This window comes from Amaranthus tricolor, chromosome 5 (genome assembly GCF_026212465.1).
Source record: "Amaranthus tricolor cultivar Red isolate AtriRed21 chromosome 5, ASM2621246v1, whole genome shotgun sequence".
Taxonomy (NCBI): Eukaryota; Viridiplantae; Streptophyta; class Magnoliopsida; order Caryophyllales; family Amaranthaceae; genus Amaranthus; species Amaranthus tricolor.
The window spans coordinates 31,140,555-31,162,583 of record NC_080051.1 but is presented as its reverse complement, the minus strand read 5'-3'; the positions used below and the strand labels follow the sequence as shown (position 1 = coordinate 31,162,583).

The 22,029-nt window shown below is 35.6% G+C and overlaps 2 protein-coding genes and 2 non-coding genes across 5 annotated transcripts; 3 read left to right on the top strand and 1 right to left on the bottom strand.

The window, feature by feature from the left end:
- The first annotated feature begins 571 nt into the window (after nucleotides 1-571).
- LOC130814165 (uncharacterized) lies at nucleotides 572-12,544 on the top strand. 2 transcript variants are annotated; one of them, XM_057680219.1, is made up of 10 exons: nucleotides 572-1,029; nucleotides 3,560-3,723; nucleotides 5,606-5,729; nucleotides 5,807-5,936; nucleotides 6,671-6,732; nucleotides 6,819-8,023; nucleotides 8,106-10,888; nucleotides 11,001-11,552; nucleotides 11,646-11,750; nucleotides 11,882-12,532. In XM_057680219.1, exons 1-10 carry the CDS (start codon nucleotides 875-877, stop codon nucleotides 11,936-11,938), a joined length of 5,337 nt encoding a protein of 1,778 aa, XP_057536202.1. In that variant the 5' UTR covers nucleotides 572-874; the 3' UTR covers nucleotides 11,939-12,532. The 2 variants fall into 2 exon arrangements, with proteins under 2 accessions (XP_057536202.1, XP_057536203.1); XM_057680220.1 differs by having other exon boundaries at nucleotides 587-1,029; nucleotides 8,133-10,888; nucleotides 11,882-12,544.
- A 339-nt stretch (nucleotides 12,545-12,883) lies between these two features.
- Nucleotides 12,884-19,401, bottom strand: LOC130814166 (periodic tryptophan protein 2). Its single transcript, XM_057680222.1, has 7 exons — nucleotides 17,942-19,401; nucleotides 17,147-17,398; nucleotides 16,967-17,059; nucleotides 15,561-15,932; nucleotides 14,421-14,765; nucleotides 13,453-13,680; nucleotides 12,884-13,347 (listed from the first exon to the last, which is right to left on the bottom strand). The coding sequence occupies exons 1-7, from the start codon at nucleotides 19,151-19,153 to the stop codon at nucleotides 13,177-13,179; spliced, it is 2,673 nt and encodes an 890-aa protein (XP_057536205.1). The 5' UTR covers nucleotides 19,154-19,401; the 3' UTR covers nucleotides 12,884-13,176.
- Nucleotides 19,402-20,930: 1,529 nt separating this feature from the next.
- On the top strand, nucleotides 20,931-21,001 carry TRNAG-GCC (transfer RNA glycine (anticodon GCC)). Its single transcript has one exon. It is a non-coding gene; the product is annotated as a tRNA-Gly (tRNA).
- Nucleotides 21,002-21,008: 7 nt separating this feature from the next.
- LOC130814393 (small nucleolar RNA snoR114) lies at nucleotides 21,009-21,096 on the top strand. The gene has a single exon (XR_009042414.1). It is a non-coding gene; the product is annotated as a small nucleolar RNA snoR114 (small nucleolar RNA).
- Nucleotides 21,097-22,029: the final 933 nt, after the last annotated feature.

The window sequence follows — 22,029 nt, the reverse complement described above, 5'->3', positions numbered from 1 at the left end:
CGTATAGTTGCTATGGTGTTCTTCAAACACATATTTAAATTCAAGAAATGTAACGGGGATGAAGAAATTTGGCCATCTCTGAGTGAGAGATGAAGAATTTTTATTTTTCGTTTGCAGGAGTGGTGTGCAACAGGAGGGCAACAATGGAGATGGAGAAAGGGAAATACAGTTTTTAAAGACAAGTAAAACCGCCATCTTAGATGGCGGTTATGTTATATTACAATTTTTTTTTGAAAATAGTTTATAAAAACTAAATGCTATCTGAGAAAGCGATTTTGTCTTGAAGTTCTGATAAAATCGCTATGTCAAATGACGGTTTTAACTTTAAAAAATAAGAGAAAGAAAATTCTCTCATTTTATCCTATGTAGACGGTAATAGGTTTTCCATGGGAAATAAATAAAATGTAATATTTTGGAAAAAGATTCCAAATTATACCTCTTGTTCTGCAGTAATTCGGTCACTTTATTATTTTCACATTTTTACTCCTTATAGTTATCACTGTTTAAATTGATTCTCCTACGAAACGACATGACTTGCTGCCCATATTTATTTCCGAAAATTGAAACAGACAGACAATAAATTCTTCTTCCTAACCCCTCCTTTTTTCATCTCCCTTTTTACTGTCACTCTTTCAGTCTTCCATTCTCAGCCACTTTCTCTCTCTTCTTTCTCTCACTTTATAAATTAATGTTTTGCAGCCATTTTCGCTGTCATTTTTTGTTCATGGTTGATACCTTGAAATGTGAGAAAAGATCGTAATTTCATCATCATCAACAACAATATCGTCAAACACATCATCATCAGACGAAGAAGAAGTTGCAGAGTCAATTAGGGTTTGCAATTGAAGTTTTTTGAGTGTGAAAAGGAGATAGAATGCCATTAAATAGGTATCAAATACGAAATGAGTATAGTTTAGCGGATCCAGAGTTGTATAAAGTTGCCGATAAAGATGATCCTGAAGCTCTTCTTGAAGGTGTTGCCATGGCTGGCCTTGTTGGCGTTCTTCGTCAACTCGGTGACTTAGCAGAGTTTGTTCTCTTTCCTACTTTTATTATCGTTTCTTTGACTGTAAAATCATGATGAAGTTTAAATTTCTGTTGATTTGGTGAAATTTTTTAAGTTATGTTGTCAATTGTTGAGATCTGCTGCATTTAGACTTTTTCAATTAAGTTATGTTTTGCATTTTTTGTTAATGAAGTTTTTCTCTTATATTGCATTCGGATTATGTGCTTTATGTAATTTTAAATGCTCAAATGTTAACGCCTAAGTATTCTTATATTTTGTTTGTTGAATTGAATGTAGAAAACTTTTTGCTATTGAAGCTTATACTGAATTTAAATTGGATTAATACTCCTTATGAAGGATACGCTGCAGAAGATTAGAGTTAGGTAATAGTGTTTGGTAGGAACAATGAGGCATTGTATAATTTTGGTTTAGCTTTTTCAGAAATAAGTGCTGAAAGGTAGAGGATCTTGTGCTTGTAGGATGTAGACATTGACTGAATTTTTATTTGAGAGGAAACGGTAGATGCAGATGGTTGGATAAGACACTGGTTGGAGCTAACTTGCGATATTGGATGAAGTTGTAAATATTGAAATAAGTGAAGAGATTTCTTTACTTTGCTGCTTTTTGTCAAAAAGGGACAAATAATTAAGTTTAATTTAGATGAAGGATCATTGGGTTGATGTTAGTGGCCTGGATTAATGTTTGCTAAGAAATATAAAATAGCAAGTATGGGACTATAGGCAACACTGCCTTTTCTGGTTTTCAAACCAACTAAAGCATTTTGTACCAGTGTGGCTTGGTTAATTTGTAGCATAAGTTATTCTATTTGTGTTTTTCTGTTGAAAGATGAAGTTATGGAGAATCAATGTCTTTTTATGCCGCTAAAGACCAAAAAGTTGGTGGAAAGCAAGAAATGTAAAATTGTACAAATGCATATATGTATAAGAATCCTATATTTTTGGGATTAGACAAAGCAAACTGATCATCAATGGGAAATAAATCTCTAAGAAAGCACAGTTGAGAGTAAGTAAAAAGTATAAAAGATTACAAGAAGAAGAACATGTTGGATGTGAATTACAAATTCTTGAAATTTGTTACATGTGGTCCTCTGGAAAGTAGCAACTGATTTTTTGTTGGTAGAAACTGATTTAAGATATGACTATCCCACCTTAGAGATCCTAGTATAGTATTATTTCTGGAATTTAGTTATGTGATAGATACCCTTTTCGTTGGGGTTAGGTGGCATTAAGATTTATTTTATTGTTAGGTTAAGACCTAGTATGTGATTAACACATTCGTCATTATGCTTTAAGGCCTATTTTCCTCTTGAAGCTAAGTTGCATTAACAGTTTTCTAGTTGAGGATGCTATTGTGTTTGTATAGTGATTTACAGGTGTTAGGTGTAGTGGTGCCACTCCAAGAGTAAGCTAAGGATGGAGATGATATGGGTAAAAAAGCCATGTGTGCTAGTGTACTTGTAAGGCAATGCGAAGGGTGTGATGATTTGCATCTAAATAATATTGTAGCGGGTTCCATTAAAAGAGTTGGGTGCCTTTTCCCCTCGACTAGCTGTTGACTAAGCAAGCTAATACCTTGTTAAAAATATGGGAATTTTGTAATTATGTTTGTTCAGTGTAGGATAGAGAACGCTTAGTTGCTAACTTATAGTGGGATCTAATCTCTTCGGAACTTGTCTTTTCTTCTCCACCCTGACAAGTTAAAGTAATGACAGAGATTAGTTGAAAAGCACTGTAGTATCTTCTTGACATGATTAAAAACTGCCATGGCTTGAATCCTAGTTTTTGCAAAGGATGCCAAATAAAGACATGTATTGTTCTATAGCTTGAGAAACAGCCTTTCATGATTTTGAGGATATTGGGGGTTTAGTAGGAGCGTACACTGGTTTGATGAGGCTTGGTGTAGTTAAGTTCTTTCAAAGTCATCTGCTTTTGTAGAAAACATACATTAACGTATTTTTAAGATAAAGGAACTCATTTAGGTCCATCTTTTCTCATCTAGGACTAAAGTGGACCATTATGACTTAGATAAGGACAATAAGTAAAACTATATAATCCGTTACATCGACTCATCATCTTACATACACGCGTGCCGGATGAATGCATGAAATGGAACTCGTAAAAGATTCTTCAAAGCTAGGAATATGTTTTATAAGTGTTGGTCTCCAAGCCCAACAGCTCAAGTCCTATTAGAGGACAATGCCTGCGTGTTTAAAAGTTGTAGCTTTGACGGGTCAAAACTTGAATATGTACCCATATCTTACACTTATTTATATATATGTGTTTGAGCAATATAGTCCATGATGCAATTACAATACTTAATGATTTAGTTGATAGTTAATACTTTGGCTCACAAATAGATTTTTGTTCTTATAAATGAATTACTCACATAAGTTAGAGATAATTTGTCTAGACAGTTACCTTTATATGTTCAAACTTGCTTGCGTTGTGGGATAGGCTTAAACATTTTTGTAATAAAATTTGTCTCTTTTTTCTTAGAAAGAAACTGTTACCTGATTACATTTTGATATTTTAGGTTTGCTGCCGAAATTTTCCATGACCTGCATGAAGAAGTTATGGCTACTGCTTCTAGAGGTCACGGATTGATTGTTCGTGTCCAACAACTTGAAGCGGAATTTCCTTCAATAGAAAGGACACTTCTCTCACAAACTAGTCATACATCATTTCTGTACAACTCAGGTGGGATTTTGATTATCAATGATTCCTACAGTTTTGCAAAGTTGCAGTATGATATTGTGTATTTTATTGGGTTGTGATTATTAGTTTGATGGTATATTTCATTTTGACATTTACAGTGACATGATAAGCACTCAATTACAAATTATAGTGAAAGTTGCATGTGTGTCCATAGTTTACCCTTTTATCACTTCCTTTCTATATTTGAAGAAATTAAAATCCTTCGCATGTAGTTATTCAACCTCTCTCTTATACATACAATGCTATATGAGCATTATTATATGGGTTTGAATTTTTTCCCTTAAAGAAAAATCATATGTAAAATATGGGTGTAGTCGTTATGCTTATGTTGCAGTGTCGGAAATTATAGAATAATTCAGAATGAAGATTTTTAGATGGGAGGTTAAGAGTTGTAATTTGAGGATAAGACAAGAAGTAACAGATTGCATTGGCTGGGCTTAGGTAACTTTGCTTCGATCATTAAATGCACAAGTACTTGGGTTTGCCGGTTCTTATTGCACTATAGAAATGAGAAACTTAATGTAGGGTGAAGATACTTGTAGTTGACCACAAGTTTATGTAGCTCATCCAGTGCATTTCCAATGAAGAATTTTACATTATTATTGCCGTTCACTTGTTTTGAACTATGTTACTTGGACTTCTCGTTTTTGCCGGCTCACTGGTGTCTAGTATGGTTGGTATGGATAACGGTGCCGGACACGCCAGATTGCACAAGGGTATGACACCGTTTTGCAAACCCCATTGTTATTATCACTTTCGCCATTAAGCTTGTGAAGAAGATGAAGGGAGGGAGTACTTGTGAAGTAGATGAAGAGAAAAATACAAAGAAAGGGAAAAATACAATGAAAAGAGAGGAGAAGAAGAAAAATAAAGAAAAAAAATAGAAAAGAAATAGGTTTACCTTTGCTTTCATGGTGAAGAAAGAGAAAAAGAAAAGGGACAAGAAGACGCCGCCATTACTCCTATTACTTTTCTGATTTTTTTTGGAGTAAGTTAGTTCAATTTGATCTACTTCTTCCACTTTAACTTGGCAAAAACCACGTGATTTTTTTGTTTTCTTTTTTCCTTCCTCTTATTTTCTCTTAACATTTTTGTTTTCCTGTCCCTTTTGTTTTCTTTTTTCCTTTTATTCTCCCAACTTTTTTTTTTTTAACTTTTTTTCTTCCTCTTACTCTTTCGCTTTAGAGTAAGAATGCTTGGCGTACCTTTTAAATTATTTTGCCGTATTCCTGTACCCATATCAATAATAGGACTGTATCTGCGTATCCTAGAATTCCAAAATAGTTGTACTGGACACTAGGAGTCCAAGTAACATAGGTTCTGAAATGTTTCTTATTCTCTGAACTGCACCACAATATTAATTGATGTTGGCTCAATCAAAGTATGAAGAAAACACTTATTTTGCAATTGAAATGGTTAAGGAGCACGAGTTTTTTTCCCTTGCCCCATCAAAGTTTTTGCCTCAATCCTCTTGAGAGTATTTGTGGTTTGGTGTTACAGGTTGAAAACTCATACTTCATTTGGTACCCGTCAAAAGGACTTTTTTGCAATTTGTTTTCTTGCGTCTTTGGTGATTTTTCTCCTGTTGACCTGAAATTGGTTTAGTTTGTGGAAATTTTTATGCATGGAAAGTACAACTTAATCAATTTTGTTGTTCATATGTTATTTTACTTTGTATTTTGAGGCTCTACAATGCATTCTTTGGATGCGTTGTGTATTAAAAATATTAATGCTGTTTCTATTGAGGCCATTGTTTTTGAATGTTCCTTACCCCTTAGTGCCAATCATCCTTTAGTGAAATCTGTCCGTTATGTGAAAACTGGTAAAGCTTGGATTTTACTCACCACTTGTATATTATTTGCAGGTATTGACTGGCATCCTAATCCTCGTATGGATCAGAGTGTGGTTACTCATAAAGATTTACCACGCTTTGTAATGGATTCCTACGAGGAGTGTCGTGGTCCTCCTCGTCTCTTTCTTCTTGACAAGTAGGTTTTGTGGTTGTTACTTTCCAGTAGGGACGATCAAGCAATCGCTAATATAATGGGGGCTTAATGTGCTGCAGGTTTGATGTCGCTGGTGCTGGTGCGTGTTTGAAACGATTCACCGATCCATCATTCTTTAAAACGGAATCAACATTGTTGAGTGGTAGAAAATTAGAAGGTCAGAGGGAAAAGAAGACTCGAAGAGTAAAGGTAATATTAAAACATAGCTTTGCCTGGATTATTACTTTTGCTGCATTGAGGGATCTGTTCGATTAGGCTTTTTCTTGTCTTGATTGTTTGTCAATCTATGTCTGGAGGTTAGAAGGTACAACTATATAAATTTTTCTTCTGTATTGCTGGCGGGATAAATATGTAACATAAATTTCATGGTATATAAGAAATGTCCCAGGTTATAATCTGCTTACCTTTCTTCTCCCTTGACAGCCTTTCTCTTTTGAAAAAAACCTGGTTTTCATATTTCTAGGGTGGAAGGAGCCACTTGAACTATTGTAAATTACACTAGTTACCTTTAGCTTCTATCTAATTGGTGTTATCTTCTTGGTGCTTCTTAATGCTTGCTCCTTGGGTCATAATTGATATTGGAAACATATGAGTTTTTATGTTGACTTTTGTGAACAGCCAAATTTATGTGTAATTGTGTGTGATATCATGGTTGCAACTCTCTATGCTGACTCTTGATTTAATTTGCTTGCTGTTGTGCTAATAGTGAAATATGAGATTTAATGTCTTAAAATGGCAACTTGACTTTATTGGTTTGCACTTTGTACTTACCTTGCTCAATATTTTGAGTGCCATTTTTTATGTATGACTTTTTGTGTTTACTTTTTGTATGTAACTGCCAGTTAATTTCGGAAGTTGATCTTATTGGATTTCTTATTAGACTTTAAATTTGCCTAAAGTTGTGCTTTTTGGTTCTGTACCAGAAAAGAGGACTACGCGGGAGAAATGGAGATACTCCAGAATCCTTTCCATCGTCACATGCCAAGTATGCATCCCTTGTTGATATTGTTGCTTCACCATGCTATCTTTACATTGTAACTGTTAAATGAATAATGCCATTTTTTGGTGCAGATTGCATCAGCTATTTCTGGAAGAGCGTATTGAGAGCGGTATCAATGATCCTGCACGCCGTGTGAAGCTAAAGAAGAGGCAATTTACTGGATCTTTGTTCAATCAGGATAATGTGAGAAGTTATATGGAGAAATTTTTGGATACTAGTCCGCAGGAGCAAAAAGTTCTGCATGAAATATATGTTGACCCTCTAGCACTGACTTGGACATCAGATAATGCTTGTGAAGCAGGTCTTGAAATAGTGGAAATTGGTACCGTTAGTCCTGTTAAAGAACCAATACAGACTGACAGAAGCTTATGTTCTTCACCTGATGCTGGGGATATGGTGGTCAAACCATCATTGGATGACTTTTATAAGGACAAAAATTTAACAAGTGACAATGATTCTATAGAAGTGACTGGACTCAATCATGAAAGCCATGATGGTAGCATATCAACTATCTCGAAGGTAGTGAGTGGTGAAGAAACGGCAGATAGAGAAAGCAAGTCAGAAGTGAGTGTCAATGATGCTGCTAGTGAGATTGATAATTATGAGGATGCCCTTGCTAATATAGAGTCTGAAATTGAAACAGATTCTGAATGCAAGGAAAATCAACATTACATGAACCTGAAACCCATTGTGATAGATTCTGATGGAAGTGAAAGGAATCTGAAGCTCCAAAGTATATCTTTGGACTCTCAATCAATTGGAAACTCACTTATGTCAGAAGATGGCGACAATTTTTCCAAAGATAAAGATATTTCTTCATGTTCAGTTAGTGTGAAAACTTTGAATGAGACTGTTCCTGATCTTGATGCAGCAGTTATGGCGGCTCCTACTGCCCAAACCTATAATTCAGATTTGGACAACAGGTCTTTTGATCATTTTTCCACTACCGAGGAGATTGTCAGAAAAGAAAGACAACATGCTGCAGCATATTCTATTCATGCTAAAGAAGAGGATGAGCAGGAGTTTGCTGAAGCTTCAAACACTTCATATCTTGCAGAGTCAACTAAGGTGGATATGCCTGTAGATATGGAAGGTAGTCCAAAGAAAACTCACTTTCCAGACCCAAAGTCCAAAGACTCTGTTAAGCGTTTTTCTATTTTGGAAGATCAAGAGCATACTATTCAACCTGGTGTCTTATCATCAGATGTAACATATCTAGAAGCTTACGAGGATAGTGGACATTCTTTTAGTGCACAGTCAAATCATGAAATGGAAGGTCAGAATTCTAATATATATTTTGATACATCACATGCTCCATTGAATATCCCCTGATGAATTTGTTTCTTTGCTTCAAACAGAATCTCATAAATTGCCTTGTTCACCAGTTGGAAGACATGATAACAAATTGGGAATGACAGATACAACTTTGTGTTCAAATGGTGAATCTCCAAATAGACATCTATCCATTTTCGATCCTGTATATTTGGAAAAAACGAAGTTAATTGATGTGGCTTGTGAAAAAGAATTGTATATTCCTTCAATTCAAGAGAACCCAAAAGATTTATTTTGTGTCTCAGATTCCTCAACGAGTCCTGGAATTCAAGAGATCCCCCCTGGAACAACTAATTCTGTCAATTTATGCTCTCCTAATTTTGCTGCTGGAAATCTTCCTTGCTTGTCGCAAGATCCTATTATTGAAAATAATATTGCTGTTCATGAGGAGAGAGTATCTTCTGCTTTGTCTGTTGTTGAAGCTACTACTTTACCTACGATTTCCAACCAGCTACACATTTGTGCTCGAGAAGTCTCATCGGATACTGAAGCAGGAGAAATTGCTGAAAATGGCTCTTTGGAAGCTGATATAGATGTTGTGTCTTCTAGACTAGAAACCAGTAATAATAATTCAGGATTGGCTGATGAAAATATTGTGAATGGAGCTGTCATGGTTGGAAAGCCATCACAAATTTTAGATCTTCTGGAAACGGAATGTCAACGGCTTAACTTTACCTCAGAGACAACTGATGCTACTCTATCGGAACTTTCACAAGATGAAGATCGTAGGCTGAATTCCAGGAATATTACAGGTACTGGATGCTCTGTCTCTGTTGGTGGGTATGAAGATGAAGCTACTCTTGTTGCTGGTTTGTTAGAAAGAGAAAATGTCTGTAAGGATACTAATTTGATACATCCAAATCAGTCGAAGGTTTCTGAGCCAGATATTCTTGTGGTTGTGGATGGTCCTGCATCTCAAGCCGAGATTGTGCGTGGCGAAGCCAGTTCCAATCATGCTCTATCTGATCAGCTTAGTGGCCTCGAAAAGATCTTTTCTCACGATGCATCTTCTCTTAGTATACCTTTCAAACACACTATTGATAGCGATTATATAATGGCAGCTAAAAATGATTTTGATTTAGATCATAATGAGGAAAAGGTGAAGCATATGGAAATGGTTGCTGATGGTCCTGGACAAGTTGATGTCAAGGATGATAATGGTATAGACACTATGTCGTCATCTTTGTCTCTACATCCCGACAAGCTTCACGGAGCCCCTGATTTAGTCGGTGAGGAATTCTGTCACATAGATCTTGTTCCAGATACTTGTGTTAAATCTGCTGCCAACTTGTGCAGCATGTCTTCTGATGATTCTCCATTGATATTACATGACGATCTACTGCCTGAAGATGTCAATAGTGAAAAACTAGATGCAAAAGTTCCACTAGCTTCTGAAAATGAACATGACCATGTAGAGTCGATTCCCACTCAACTAAACGATTTGCTTGAAGTAGAACACCGGAAGTCAGTTAGCCACAATCCTTTAACACCTCAATACGTACAAAAAGAACAAAGTGATGCCATTTGTTTACATTATGATGACCAATCAGCGGTGTCAAAAGCTTCACCACAATCAGGTGGGCAAGGGCTGGAGACCTCCAATGCTGTCTTCCAGGTTAATGGCATACTTAATGGTGCTAATGAAGCCTCTGTGGTAGAGAGTTCTGATCAACCTCTCTCTACCCAAGGTTTTCCTGATCTTGAAGTGCGTCCATCTGAACCTCGAATCAACTTAGAACCACCGTCTGCTCTCCCTCCTTTGCCTCCTATGCAATGGAGACTGGGCAGGTTCCAAAATTCTTCTGCTGCTCCAATGGAGAGGCAAATGCTGCAGCATACACTTGTTCCGGTCCAAGTCCAACCAGTGAGCATGCCGACTATGCACCATAACCTTGCTTCAGTACAACCAATGAGCCTACCATCGTTACATCATACACTTGCTTCTTTCCAACCTGTGCCCTTACCAACAGGAAACAGTTTGCATCCTGCAGTACCATCAGCAACCCTGCCAACAACCCTACCAGCGGTGCATTATACCTATACTCCTGTCAGACCAGTGACCCTACCAACTAGTGGATACGGAATTGAGGGTATTGGTCAGACATTCACAAGTGAGGGACTGATGGGATATTCCAATGGATATATGGCACAGCATGGAGTCTTAACCTTACCAATGTCTGGTGGAGTTTCTGATGGTTTTTTCCAGCTAAACTCAAGTGTGGCTGGAAGACAAGAGAATTCACTGTCTACTGTTCCTCTAACATCCACGACTTTGGATGGTTATGTGACGCAGCAAGGAGTATATCCATTACCAATGCCGGCTGTGGTATCCGAAGTTTCTTGCCAGAATAACATTAAGGGACTTGGACGAGAAGGCAATGTGCCGTCCATGGTCTCTTTAGCCTCAACAAGGTCATTGGACGGCATGAAGATCTCTGAAGGGCCCTTTCAGCCTAATTTGGTTCACTCTGAATCAGAATCATCAATTGAAGGCCACTTTTCTAAGAATACTTCTAAAATAGAGCCGAAAATGAATATTGAATCTATTACTCAGAATATGCTTGGACTTGATTCCCAGGTGCTGGAAGAGGAAGCAGGAAAGTATCGTATACATCCCTTACTTTCATCCACAGAGGAACAGCCATCCTCCAGTTTGGTGGCTCATGAGGCAGGGATGACATGGTTGAGTGCATATGATGGGATTTTAACTCGTGATGCAGATGGCACTACAAATGGAACTCTCCAGAAGAAGCCTCCCAGACCTAGAAATCCTCTCATTGACGAAGTTGTTGCTATTGACAAAAGCAAGGTTTGTCTCATTAATCATTCTTTGAAATTATTTAGTTCTTTCTTGACAATGCTTAAAAATTTCTAATACTATTAGCCTAGTCTATGTTCTTATTTTTTATATGTTTGTGTAGTTGAGAAAGGTAGAAAGGGTGAAACCACAGTCGGAATCAAAACCGGAAGAGGGTGAGTCTCTTTTGGAACAAATGCAATTGCGAAAGGTTGAAAGGTCCAAGTTATCGGCAGAATCAAAAGTGGAAAGAGAAAATTTACTGGAACAGTTGCAGCTAAGAAAAGTGGAGCAAAGGGTTAAACCACCAGTCGAACAAAAATTAGAAGAAAAGGAGTTTTTACTTGAACAGCTACAGTTGAGAAAGGTAGGAGTAAGGATTAAACCACCTAGTGAGCCAAAATCTGAAGAGAGGGAATTTTCACTAGAACAGTTGCAGTTAAGAAAGGTAAAGGAAAAGTCTAAAAAAGATGTTGAGCCAACAGTAGAAGAAACTGGATCCCCTCAGGCGTATTTGAGGAAGGTCGGAGTAAGGTTTAGACAGGAGGTTGAAGCAAAAGCTGAAGAAACAGAATCACCACGTGTGCAGTTGAGAAAGGTTTCCGAAAGGGCTCAGCTTCCGGTTGTGGAAAAGACAGAAGAGAGAGACTCGCTATTTGAACAGATAAGAAATAAGGTTGCCCTCAGATTGCAGTTCCTAATTCATGATGATGTTATTCATCCAAAATATTGGGTAAAACTGTCATCTTATGATTTTTCTTTTTGTCAGTCATTCAATCTGAAGCCAGCAGTTGCTGCTAGACCGAACATTCAAGGTCCAAGAACAAATTTGAAAGTTGCTGCCATTTTGGAGAAAGCAAGCACTATCCGCCAGGTTTTTCCATGCGCATTCACTATTACAAGCATCTTTAAATCTTGATTTGCTGTCAAAATGCAAATGAATTTCAATATTTCACACTTGTATTTTACAAATTGATTAATGACAGTGGTAAAATCTTGAAACAGGCAATGGCTGGAAGCGATGAAGAAGATGATGCAGATAGTTGGAGTGATGATAGTTGATACAGCTGCCGATGCTGTCATCGTCAATACGCTAGATGAAAGTATATTCACCATATTAGTATATAGATGGTTGTTTTGTTCCTTTCACCTACATAGATATATATGTGTATAGTGTTTTTCTCTCATTTTCTCGTGCCATCTCATAGAAACGCAATCTATACATGTGAGTTGCCTGAGGTCCAGCGTGCAAGCGCATCCACCGGTTTGTCCTTTGTATAATTCAATGTTCATATTAACTTGTATTAGGTTTTTTTTTTCAAATTTTGGCAATAGATGTGTGCCAACAGAATGATGTATATCCTTGCTCGATTTTTGTCCAACACTTTTGGTTCTTATATCAAGGACGATTGTCTGCATATTCCCTTTCCTCCATTCTTTTCATCTTTGGGTAATGGGTAACAATAACACCATAGTCCTACATGTGTTGGTCTCGTATATGCTCCTTTCGTCTCTCTCGATTTGCATTAATTTTTATTTCAGATGGTCCCATTTATTTTACTAACATTTAATTTATTTAAAATTGAACTTTACAATATTTTATAATTTCATCTACACATTTTAATCTCTTTTTCATTTAATATTACATTTGTCACACTAAATGACAAAATATTAAAGTTCTCCATGAGTACTCTTGAAAAGCACCATGATAGCCACATCTACCTGCTGTATAGTTTATGTGTAAGGTAGTAATTGATGATTATTTGATAAATAATTAAATATAATTTTAAGTAAGATAGTTGTACATAATAAATACATATAATTATTATATTCTCAATACTACGTTAGAAGGGTAATATAGACATAGATAGAACTCTTAAGGACTTTGGGAGCTTTTTGTCCGCCGTAAGACATGAGTTTATTTCTTATCGCTCAAAGACACTCTCACATATGATTATTTATCAATCCTTATGTCCTATCTGTGACATTCTCTAGCCTACTTCAAAATTCAAAAATCCTTGAGAATATCGATTCAACAATAAACACCATTTAACAAAGTTTTGATGTGGAATAGATTACAACAATACTCAAGCTTTGAACCAATTAATATCACTAGGCCTATTTTCAAAACTAGTAAGCTTCTTGATGATCTACATGGAAGAGCATTCTCCTAATAACTCGAGCTCAGAACTAACATACAAAAAGAACTACAAAAAAAAATAAGTCACTTGGTGACAAACTTTCTTTATGGAGATAAATTAAGACATTAAGATGATTCTATCATTCATATCCCATTCAAGTCATATTTTCACGCTTGATGCACACAAATATCTTAGTGTGTATTCATTAGAGGAGCACATATCTGCCAAATCCTGATGCGAACTTGTAATTGCTTTCTGCAAGGATTTCAAGGTTGGAAGTAAGTTTTTCGAATTTTGTTGGATTGAATGACCATGGACTTTGCAGATTTCCTGCCAGAAAAGAATTTGATACAAACAATTAGGGGACATATAAGCGCTGAAAGATCGAATCACAGAACAGTTTTCGGTTAAATTTGTCAACAATTTGATACAAACCTGACACCACCTAAGAATGAATTCCAAAAAGGGGCTACCCTCGAGAAGTTCTGTTAACGCCTCAATTAATCTTTGCAAGTATCTGAAAGGGATTGATGAAGCAACGGCTGATATGTCGGCAGGATTAACAGCAAGAATACACTTTTTCACGAGCGAGTCCTCATTTAGTCTAAGACTTAGAATTAGAGCTCTACTTGGTTGATCTTCATTAAGAGCTGCATCAACCGCCTGAAAAGTGCCAATAAAAACAGCCTCTTACCAAAAACATACAATAACAAAGATGGGAATTTTGTATACATAAATAGAACTAAAGAGTAAAGTATACATCAGTTAAGTTGCAAATCTATAGGTGTTGTTACAGGTCGGATTTTGTGAAGTATATTGCTAACAGAGAACACCAAGCTAGAAGAAAAGTTGATGAACTTACTGTTGCACTTGCAATCATGTAACATTCTTTAAAGTTTTTATGGCTCAGATATGTACATTCTAGCTATGAACTTTCGTTTATAGGTGTTATCACAGGTAGGATTTTGTGTAGTATATTGCCAACAGGAAAAGGATAATGGCTTATGACCTGACCTATGAGTGATGAGCGTTGCTTACCAGCTTTCCCTCGTATTTGAAGTAATGTCAAGACAAATCATTTTTTCAATTCAAAGAAATTTTCTACTGTTTACATTCCTTCAAAGTACAATGAAAATAGAAGTATGGCTACTTCAAGTCGTCAAAAAGTTTCAATTATTAATTTTTTGGTTCAAACCCTGCACCAGTACTAATAGCTTGATTTAAACATTAATCAAGCCAAGGGGTCTGTTCTGCACAGCTAACAAAGATAAAGGGAATATGAAAGATTATAATACTTTGAGTCATATCAAAAGGGGTAGAAAATAATAAAAGAGATGTAGACACAGATAAGATCAAGGACATTACTGCAATGTTGAAAAAATGAGGGAAATACAAGTGAGTACCTCGGGAGTAACATCTACGTCAAGATCAGTAGGATCAAAAATAAAAGATTCATCCACAGAATAAATCAGAACACCCTCAGTTGTTGCTGCTGCAAAGTTGCGCCCAGTAGGTGCAATTCTCAGGCACTTTGTCCGAATAACAGGCCTACCACGGTTAGATGTAGATCCTGGCAAATCCAAACCCAGCTTTCCCCGTGTTTGCTTATCAATTCCTTCCTCTTCATCACTATTGATATCATCAATCAAATCCAGTGGACCAGCTTCTGTCATCTTTTTTGAATTTAAGATGTCCAGTACTCCATCAAGTGAAAGGTTGTGAGTTATTTGAAACCTACGCAATAATATCTGATCCACAAAAAGAGATTTAAAAATCATTCAATTGCAGTTACACTTAAGCTCCTATATATTGCACCATAATGAATGGACCTTCTTCTATCCAAGGTAAAAAGGCACAAAGAAGATTAAAGCTTCCATAAATCACATTCCAAAAGGAAGGCTTAAAAAAGCATCTAGGAATATGAGTCTAAGGCACTTGAACTTCACGGTTTTATGATTGTCTTCGCTACAAACACAAACATCACTTTATTCGTAGCTCCTCATATCATGTAATTCTATGGACGCAAATTGAGAACACTAAAATTGTGAGCTCCGACTGCAGTACGTTGTTAGGATGCCTAAACCCAAAAAGACCCATTTTTTAAATAAACCAACAGCCACAGTGACCTATTAAGCACAAAATTGTGAACTCCGACTGCAGTCTCGAGGGAAATCTTTAGCCTCAGCACTTGAGTCTTCTATATTCTTAATTCAGTTTGAAAATTCCCCGCTCTGCTGAACACATCCCTTTTATTCACTTTCCCCTATTCTTGCTCAATACTCTTCTACTTATAACGATATTAGTGATTTTTTCTTCATTAGTTCTCTTATTAGAGGCTAATGCAGTTGTACATACCACTAACTCATGGATTAAAAGCAGTCAAACCCAGAAAACAAGAAAAGAATAAAAGAAATGGTTATAGTTTCACTTTTATAAGGGGTGATATTACAGAGATAAGAGTGCCAGAGTCTAGACACTCGAGTACCACATGCAGATAACATAGCAAGGGAATTGAAGTAGAGGAGAAGCAGAAAAGGACACACCTGTTCAGCAACGTCATACATGCAGATAAATTTGCTATTTCCACCAGCCAGTATGTAGCTTCCATCAGCAGAATAGCATAAGGTTGTGAAGTACTTTCCAGAAGTAGAGTTAGCTGCTGATCTGCGGTCAGTCATCAACCGACCTCCAGAAATATCTCTACGACCCTCAATAGTGTACATTAATGAACCCTCAAAGGGATCCCAGAAATTAATTTGGCCATCTAACGTGCTGCAAGCTAGTTGTTTTCCATCTGGACGGTAAACAACAGTGAGAACATCATGGACATGCTGAAATGTCTCAACAGAACCCTTCCCTTCAAAAACATCCCAAAGTCGCACAGTTTTGTCCCATGAAGACGAAGTTAAAATTGCCTACAAGGAAAGCATAAATCATACATCAAACAAAAAAATACATTAAGAAGATTTCTATCAACATTCCTCACTGTATACTTAACCAAGATATTTGTTTTTGAACTTTGTGTTCTCAAGGCTTTAACAGCATCAATATTTGTATAGGCACTAAATTAGCAATAAATCACAATAAATAAAAATGGTAACATGAGAAGCAAAATGGCCCAGCCCAACCTTGCCTCTAGCGGGGGAGAAAATGACTTAAAGAGGCTCAAACTTATTAATGAAACCCGCTCCTACTCCCTCTCCCAACCAACCCCTCAAAAAAAGATTATTTTTCAATTACAAAGGCACAACTTCAATGGCCCCACCCCCAAAAGATAGAAGATAACTCTTTTCATTACAAAAGCAAAGCTGCAATTCTCATTACCCTTTCCTAGCAAAATATAAATCTTATTCAAACACAAACTGATCCCAAAACCCTAAAATTTAAATGCCAGTGTTCTGTTCCTATCCTCAGATGACTTCCCAAACCGACATTCCCAATTGAAATAGGGCTCAATAAGGCTTTGATTGGGTTGAGGAGATCACAATATATGTCCCGGTTAGCTCCTAATTTCCCAGACAGAATTTATAAAGCTATTGCGGTAAAACATTTAAGGCATGTAGTTTGGATAAATAAGAGGCACGTAAAAGTAAGGAATTCACTTATGGTGAAGCACTGAAAAATTCATTGATAATATCAACAAATCAACAAAAGTTGAAAAAGAGTGAAAAATTGTGAGCATGACTCTTAGTTTCCAAATCAAAGTTCAGTGTCAATTCAGTGATCGCATCCATAGCTGAGGATAAGAGAAAGTTTGCATAATAAGTGATTGCAAGACAGCATTGAATTTTTCACTGAACAGCTGTGAGTGAAAGTAAACTGCTACAATTACTCACCATAGTAGTGTAGACAGAGTAGCATGCCCCATTCCGTTAATAAAATTTGGCATGTAGTATTAGATGCAATTATGCAATTCATTCAAATGCAAAAAGCAGGAAAGAATACACACATTTGTTGGAGAAAACATTAATCCATGAACAGGACCTTCATGACCACTTAAAACATCAAGTAAGCGTTGTGTTTTCATCGACCAAACAAATATCTGTACAAAGAAAGAACACATTGTATTAGAAAAGTTCTAAACACGATACTATCATAAAAGTGAAAGATATATTTAATCAAAAGGTACCTCAAATGAATCTAAAGTTCCAGCACATATAATTTCACCACTCTGATCAGCAGTCAATGAAACAAACTGCCTAGAAGATGGAGTAGTGAATGTCCTGAAGTTTCGGTACCGGAAAAGGTCCCACGCACGAACTGTTCCATCCAAAGAAGCACTTAAAAGGCTTTGATTGTTGGCCATAAAATGGAGGGCTGTCACAGCATTAGTATGCTCAGGAAATGTCACAAAGCAAAAGCCAGACGAAACATTCCAAACCTGCATACAGAAATAAATTAAGCATCAAGTCATTGAAGCCAACAAACAACGACTGCATAAGCCCAAAAGACAGAATTGTTATAATTTTTATGAAAGATGAATATACCTAATTTATAGCTAAGCAAACTTCTATAAGATCATGAACAAACAAAGACTGAATAAGCCCAAACAACAAAATTCTATATTTTTATTATTGCTTAATTATAGCGCATCATTACATCTAGCTATAAATTGAATTAGCTAGCATATTGCTATAATGTCTCAACATAAAAGAACTATACAATTCATCTTTACACTTGTTTATAATAACCTTCAATTCAATATTTGTTAACAGCTTTATCCTTATCCTCTTTTATAATATGTCTCTACATTAATGTATAAAAAAAATATTTATCATGATTTTATTTATACTAAATATATGAATAACTGCATTTTAATAATATAAGATACATCATTTTATATTTCAATTTAACAATAGTTCAGAGGATTTGAAGTTTAATAGAACAATATATTGACTACACCAAATACTAAACAGCTCCTCACCTTGATTTTATTATCATCAGCACCAGTAGCCAGGAGCTGAGAATCAGGTGAATAAGCAAGACAATTCACATCAAAATAATGACCCTGCTGCTTCAATATATAACTCTCTGATTTCCATTCCCACACAAGTAGCTGGCCAAGCTTTGCACACCCGAATGTCAACCAATTACCAAGATCATTAAAAGAAGCAGTAGTGATCTTCTCTCTTGATATAGACAACAAATGAATGCAAACAAAATCAGGCATCTGATACAAACCAAAAACGCCACTTGAAAACCCTACAACAACAAGATTAAGGCCTTGGTGATAATCACACGCCACGACTTTAGCTGGTGCTTGCATAAAGTAATCCTTTTTAAGCAATTCCCACTTGATCTTATGCAGTAAAATCTCACTGCCCTCATCCTCAAAGTCCTTCCCATCAAATTCTTTCCGTTTTTTCTCCTTCTCAATGGCATTATCATCTTTAGCAGCAACACCACCTTCCTCATCCATTCTTTCAGGTGTACCAGGAGAAGGCGGGTCAAGCATATCACCATCAAAATTTGGACCCCAATTAAACAAAGCCCCATCACGAGAAACACTGTAAACCCTCAAAATTTTACCCGTCTTGTTATCAAGACCAAAAAACACACCCACAATAACATCTCTATGACCTAGAAACAAAAACGGTTTATTATTCTTTTTCTCATCCAATTTCTTCAAACAAAACATCCTAGCAGTCAAGTCCCTAGAACCAGCAAGCAAATAACCCGAATCGGGGCTCCATTTCAAACAAGTAACCCTATCATCAAAATCAGCACAAGTCCTAACTAATTCAAATGGAAAAAACTCCTTCTTAAAACCAGGTGATCTCCAAATTTGAATTAATTTACCAATAGCAACAGCAATAAAATGGCCATTAGGGCTAAATTCAAGGGCAGAAACTTTACCCTTAAATGTGATTCTATGGAGTACAATTCGACGATGCAGATTAATAAATTGAGACCTATTATTCTCATCAACTGCCAAGATAAAGTTTCCATCCGGCGATACAGCAATTCGAGAAATATTTGATGAAAATTGACAAGGTAAAGTTATTGTCTCCGATTTAACAAGGTTTGTGACTGATATCCGATTACCCACCGATGAAATTAAGCGGGTATTTCCGGTAATAATGGCATTTCCTCCTCTGTATGGAGCTCCAAGAAGATTTTGAAACCTGTAATTCATGGTGGAAGATAGACAAAGAAATTCTTTTTGATGAATATAAACCCTAAAAAACGGAGACTATTATTTTTGAAGAGAGGAATTTGTAGTGATGATAAACCCTAAAACAGGGTTTAAAGGGGGGTTTAGTATGATATTGTCTGAGAGGACGGCTGACTACTTAGAGAGAAGACGAAGCTATTAGCCGTATTAGGTTTAGTGATCAACCGACCAAAAACAGAACACCGGAATGACTCTAAACTCTAATAAGTACTCCCCTATTCATCCAATGTACCCATTTCACTTTATACTATTTTTAGGTGATCAAATGGACTATGTGAGAAAAAATACGAATAGTGTTTTTTAATTTTGATAGGGTAAAATAAGATTAGTAAGCGTAAACTTGTGAAAAGTTAAGTGTAGTAAAGGTAAATTGATAAAGTCACCCATAATAGAATTGAGACATTTTAAGTTGACTCGACCCAATATAAAAATGACACACTTATGATAAATATGAATGGAGTAGAAGACGAAGTATTAGGAGAAAAACTGGTGAAACAAGAGTGGAAAAGAAAATATGAGGAAGATGTTAATTGTTGAGATTGAGCATTATCACAGTTGGAAAACGTATTATTTTCTCAGATAGTATTGAATATGATTCACACTTAGTTATTCGTTTTCCTCTATTGTTACCCTCATTTGCCTTGTAATAAATAAATGTTTATTGTTACTATTAAGGAGTTTGAATCAAAAAAAAGTTATTTGATCTACTCCTAAAATCAGTGAACTTAAGTTGATGTTTTCAATCCAAACTAAATAATAAAAAATTTACATCCTCTGTAATATTATAATAGTTATATTTTTCTTATTCAACAATTTCAAATTATTTGCAATATTACTATTATTGACAAAAAAAATAATTATGTAAAAGTCTATTTTTCGTCTTTCTCCTACTTTTTTTCCTACCTCGTATCTCAAAACTTATTGCCTGTTTCTTTAGGAGTTGCAACGATCCTTTAACACAACGACATCATTTCTTAATTTTTGTGCAAAACACTTTTATAACAACTAAAACAAAACGAAAGAACTTTTTTAATTTGTGAATGAAAAATTAAATTCATGTGAACGACTATCAAAATCGATCTAATGTTTCATGTGTTTTGGACCTTAATTTGTTGATATTAAGGCTTTGATATTATTGTTAGTTTAAGAATGAAAAATTTAACTCGGGTGTAAATATATAATCTACTTTTAGACCTATTGTACATAAAGATCCCATAAACTATTTTAAAATATTAAATTTAACAAGAAATTTAAGAACATTTTAAGATAGATAAATAACATGGAATTGTTTGAATTGATGAACTTATTGATTATGCATGGATCATATTTTGTACATTTTAAAATTGTTTATTATAGATTATAAAATAAATCCGGCCTAAGATAAGTGTTTAATTATAAAGCATAAAAATTTGTGACCATTATTATAATTATATAATATATATTTTATGATATATGTATAAATAAAATAACCTATTTAAAAAATAAAGTTGTTAGAAAAAGTGTTGAGCTCCTATATATTTTGGATGATGAGTACACTGCACACGCCCTCCAAAATTTTCCTAAATTTTCAGATTGATGGGAGTGATCTGAAAGAAAAAATTGTTTCCTAAGTCAATTTTTATTCTAATAAATTAATAAAAGTTGACTTGAAGATTGGAATACCATAATTTTAAATGTTGGTATTATTTCATACTACATTAGATCTAATTATATAATAAATCAGAAGAAATATCAACAAGCACCAGTGGTCTAGTGGTAGAATAGTACCCTGCCACGGTACAGACCCGGGTTCGATTCCCGGCTGGTGCAAAATTGCAAGCAGTGATGATATATGCGGTACAGTGGCTGGATAGGGTCCGCCACATTTCATCAGACATCGATGATATATGCCCGCATCTGAGCTTGAATTTTTTAAGGTCAAACAATTTTGTTACTTTATTGAGAAACTCTTGTGTATACTTGATCCATACTAAGGGGGCGTTTAGTTCGCACAAGGGAATCGGAATGGAATGAGGAAAGAGAATGAAGGAGAAAGGAATGGATTCCCCTAATTTAGCCTAGTTGTTTGGTTGTGTTCAGGAAACGGAATGAACTGCTGAATGATTCCCTTTGTGACTGTTTGGTTCAAACTAAGGAATCAAAATTTGAGTTTTTAAATTCTTTTATATTTTCTCCAAAAATAAGTAGTTGTTATATGATAAACTTGAAAAATGAACATTCATGTCTTTCATGAATGCTTGTAAACAAGCTTCACCAGTAATCTAATGCATCAGACATCAAACAAAACCTCAAACCAAATTTACCTCAAATCAGCAAACAATACAAAAGTATCACACATTCAAAAACATCAGTAAATGAAAAAAAAAAAAGAAAAAAGAACACTCTAGAAACACAGGCCAAACCAGAACTCAACAAATCAACATTTCACATCCTTTACACAAACATTCAGAATAAACATCAAAAGCCTAAAAAAAGATCCAAACAATAATAATCAACAGCATAACAACACCGATGCTAGCCTCTTCGGTATTAATGGTGAAAAGAATGCCTTCATAACGGATTTCAGACTTTGAAGTTAAACTAATCAAACTACCAAGATAAGAATCTGCAGAACCAGCACTGAAACTAGATCTAGATGCTTCCGCTGCCATTTTTGTCTGGTTTTTTCAAGCAGATGAAACGAAAGAGAGATAGAGAATTGAAGTACAACTACTTCGGAAAGAGTGAGACAATTATTGATTTTTTCTGGGTTGTGATTTGTGAATCCTGTTTTGACGAAAAAGAGAGAAACATCGAAAAGAAGCAAACAAACCCTATGTCTGCATTTACATTTGACA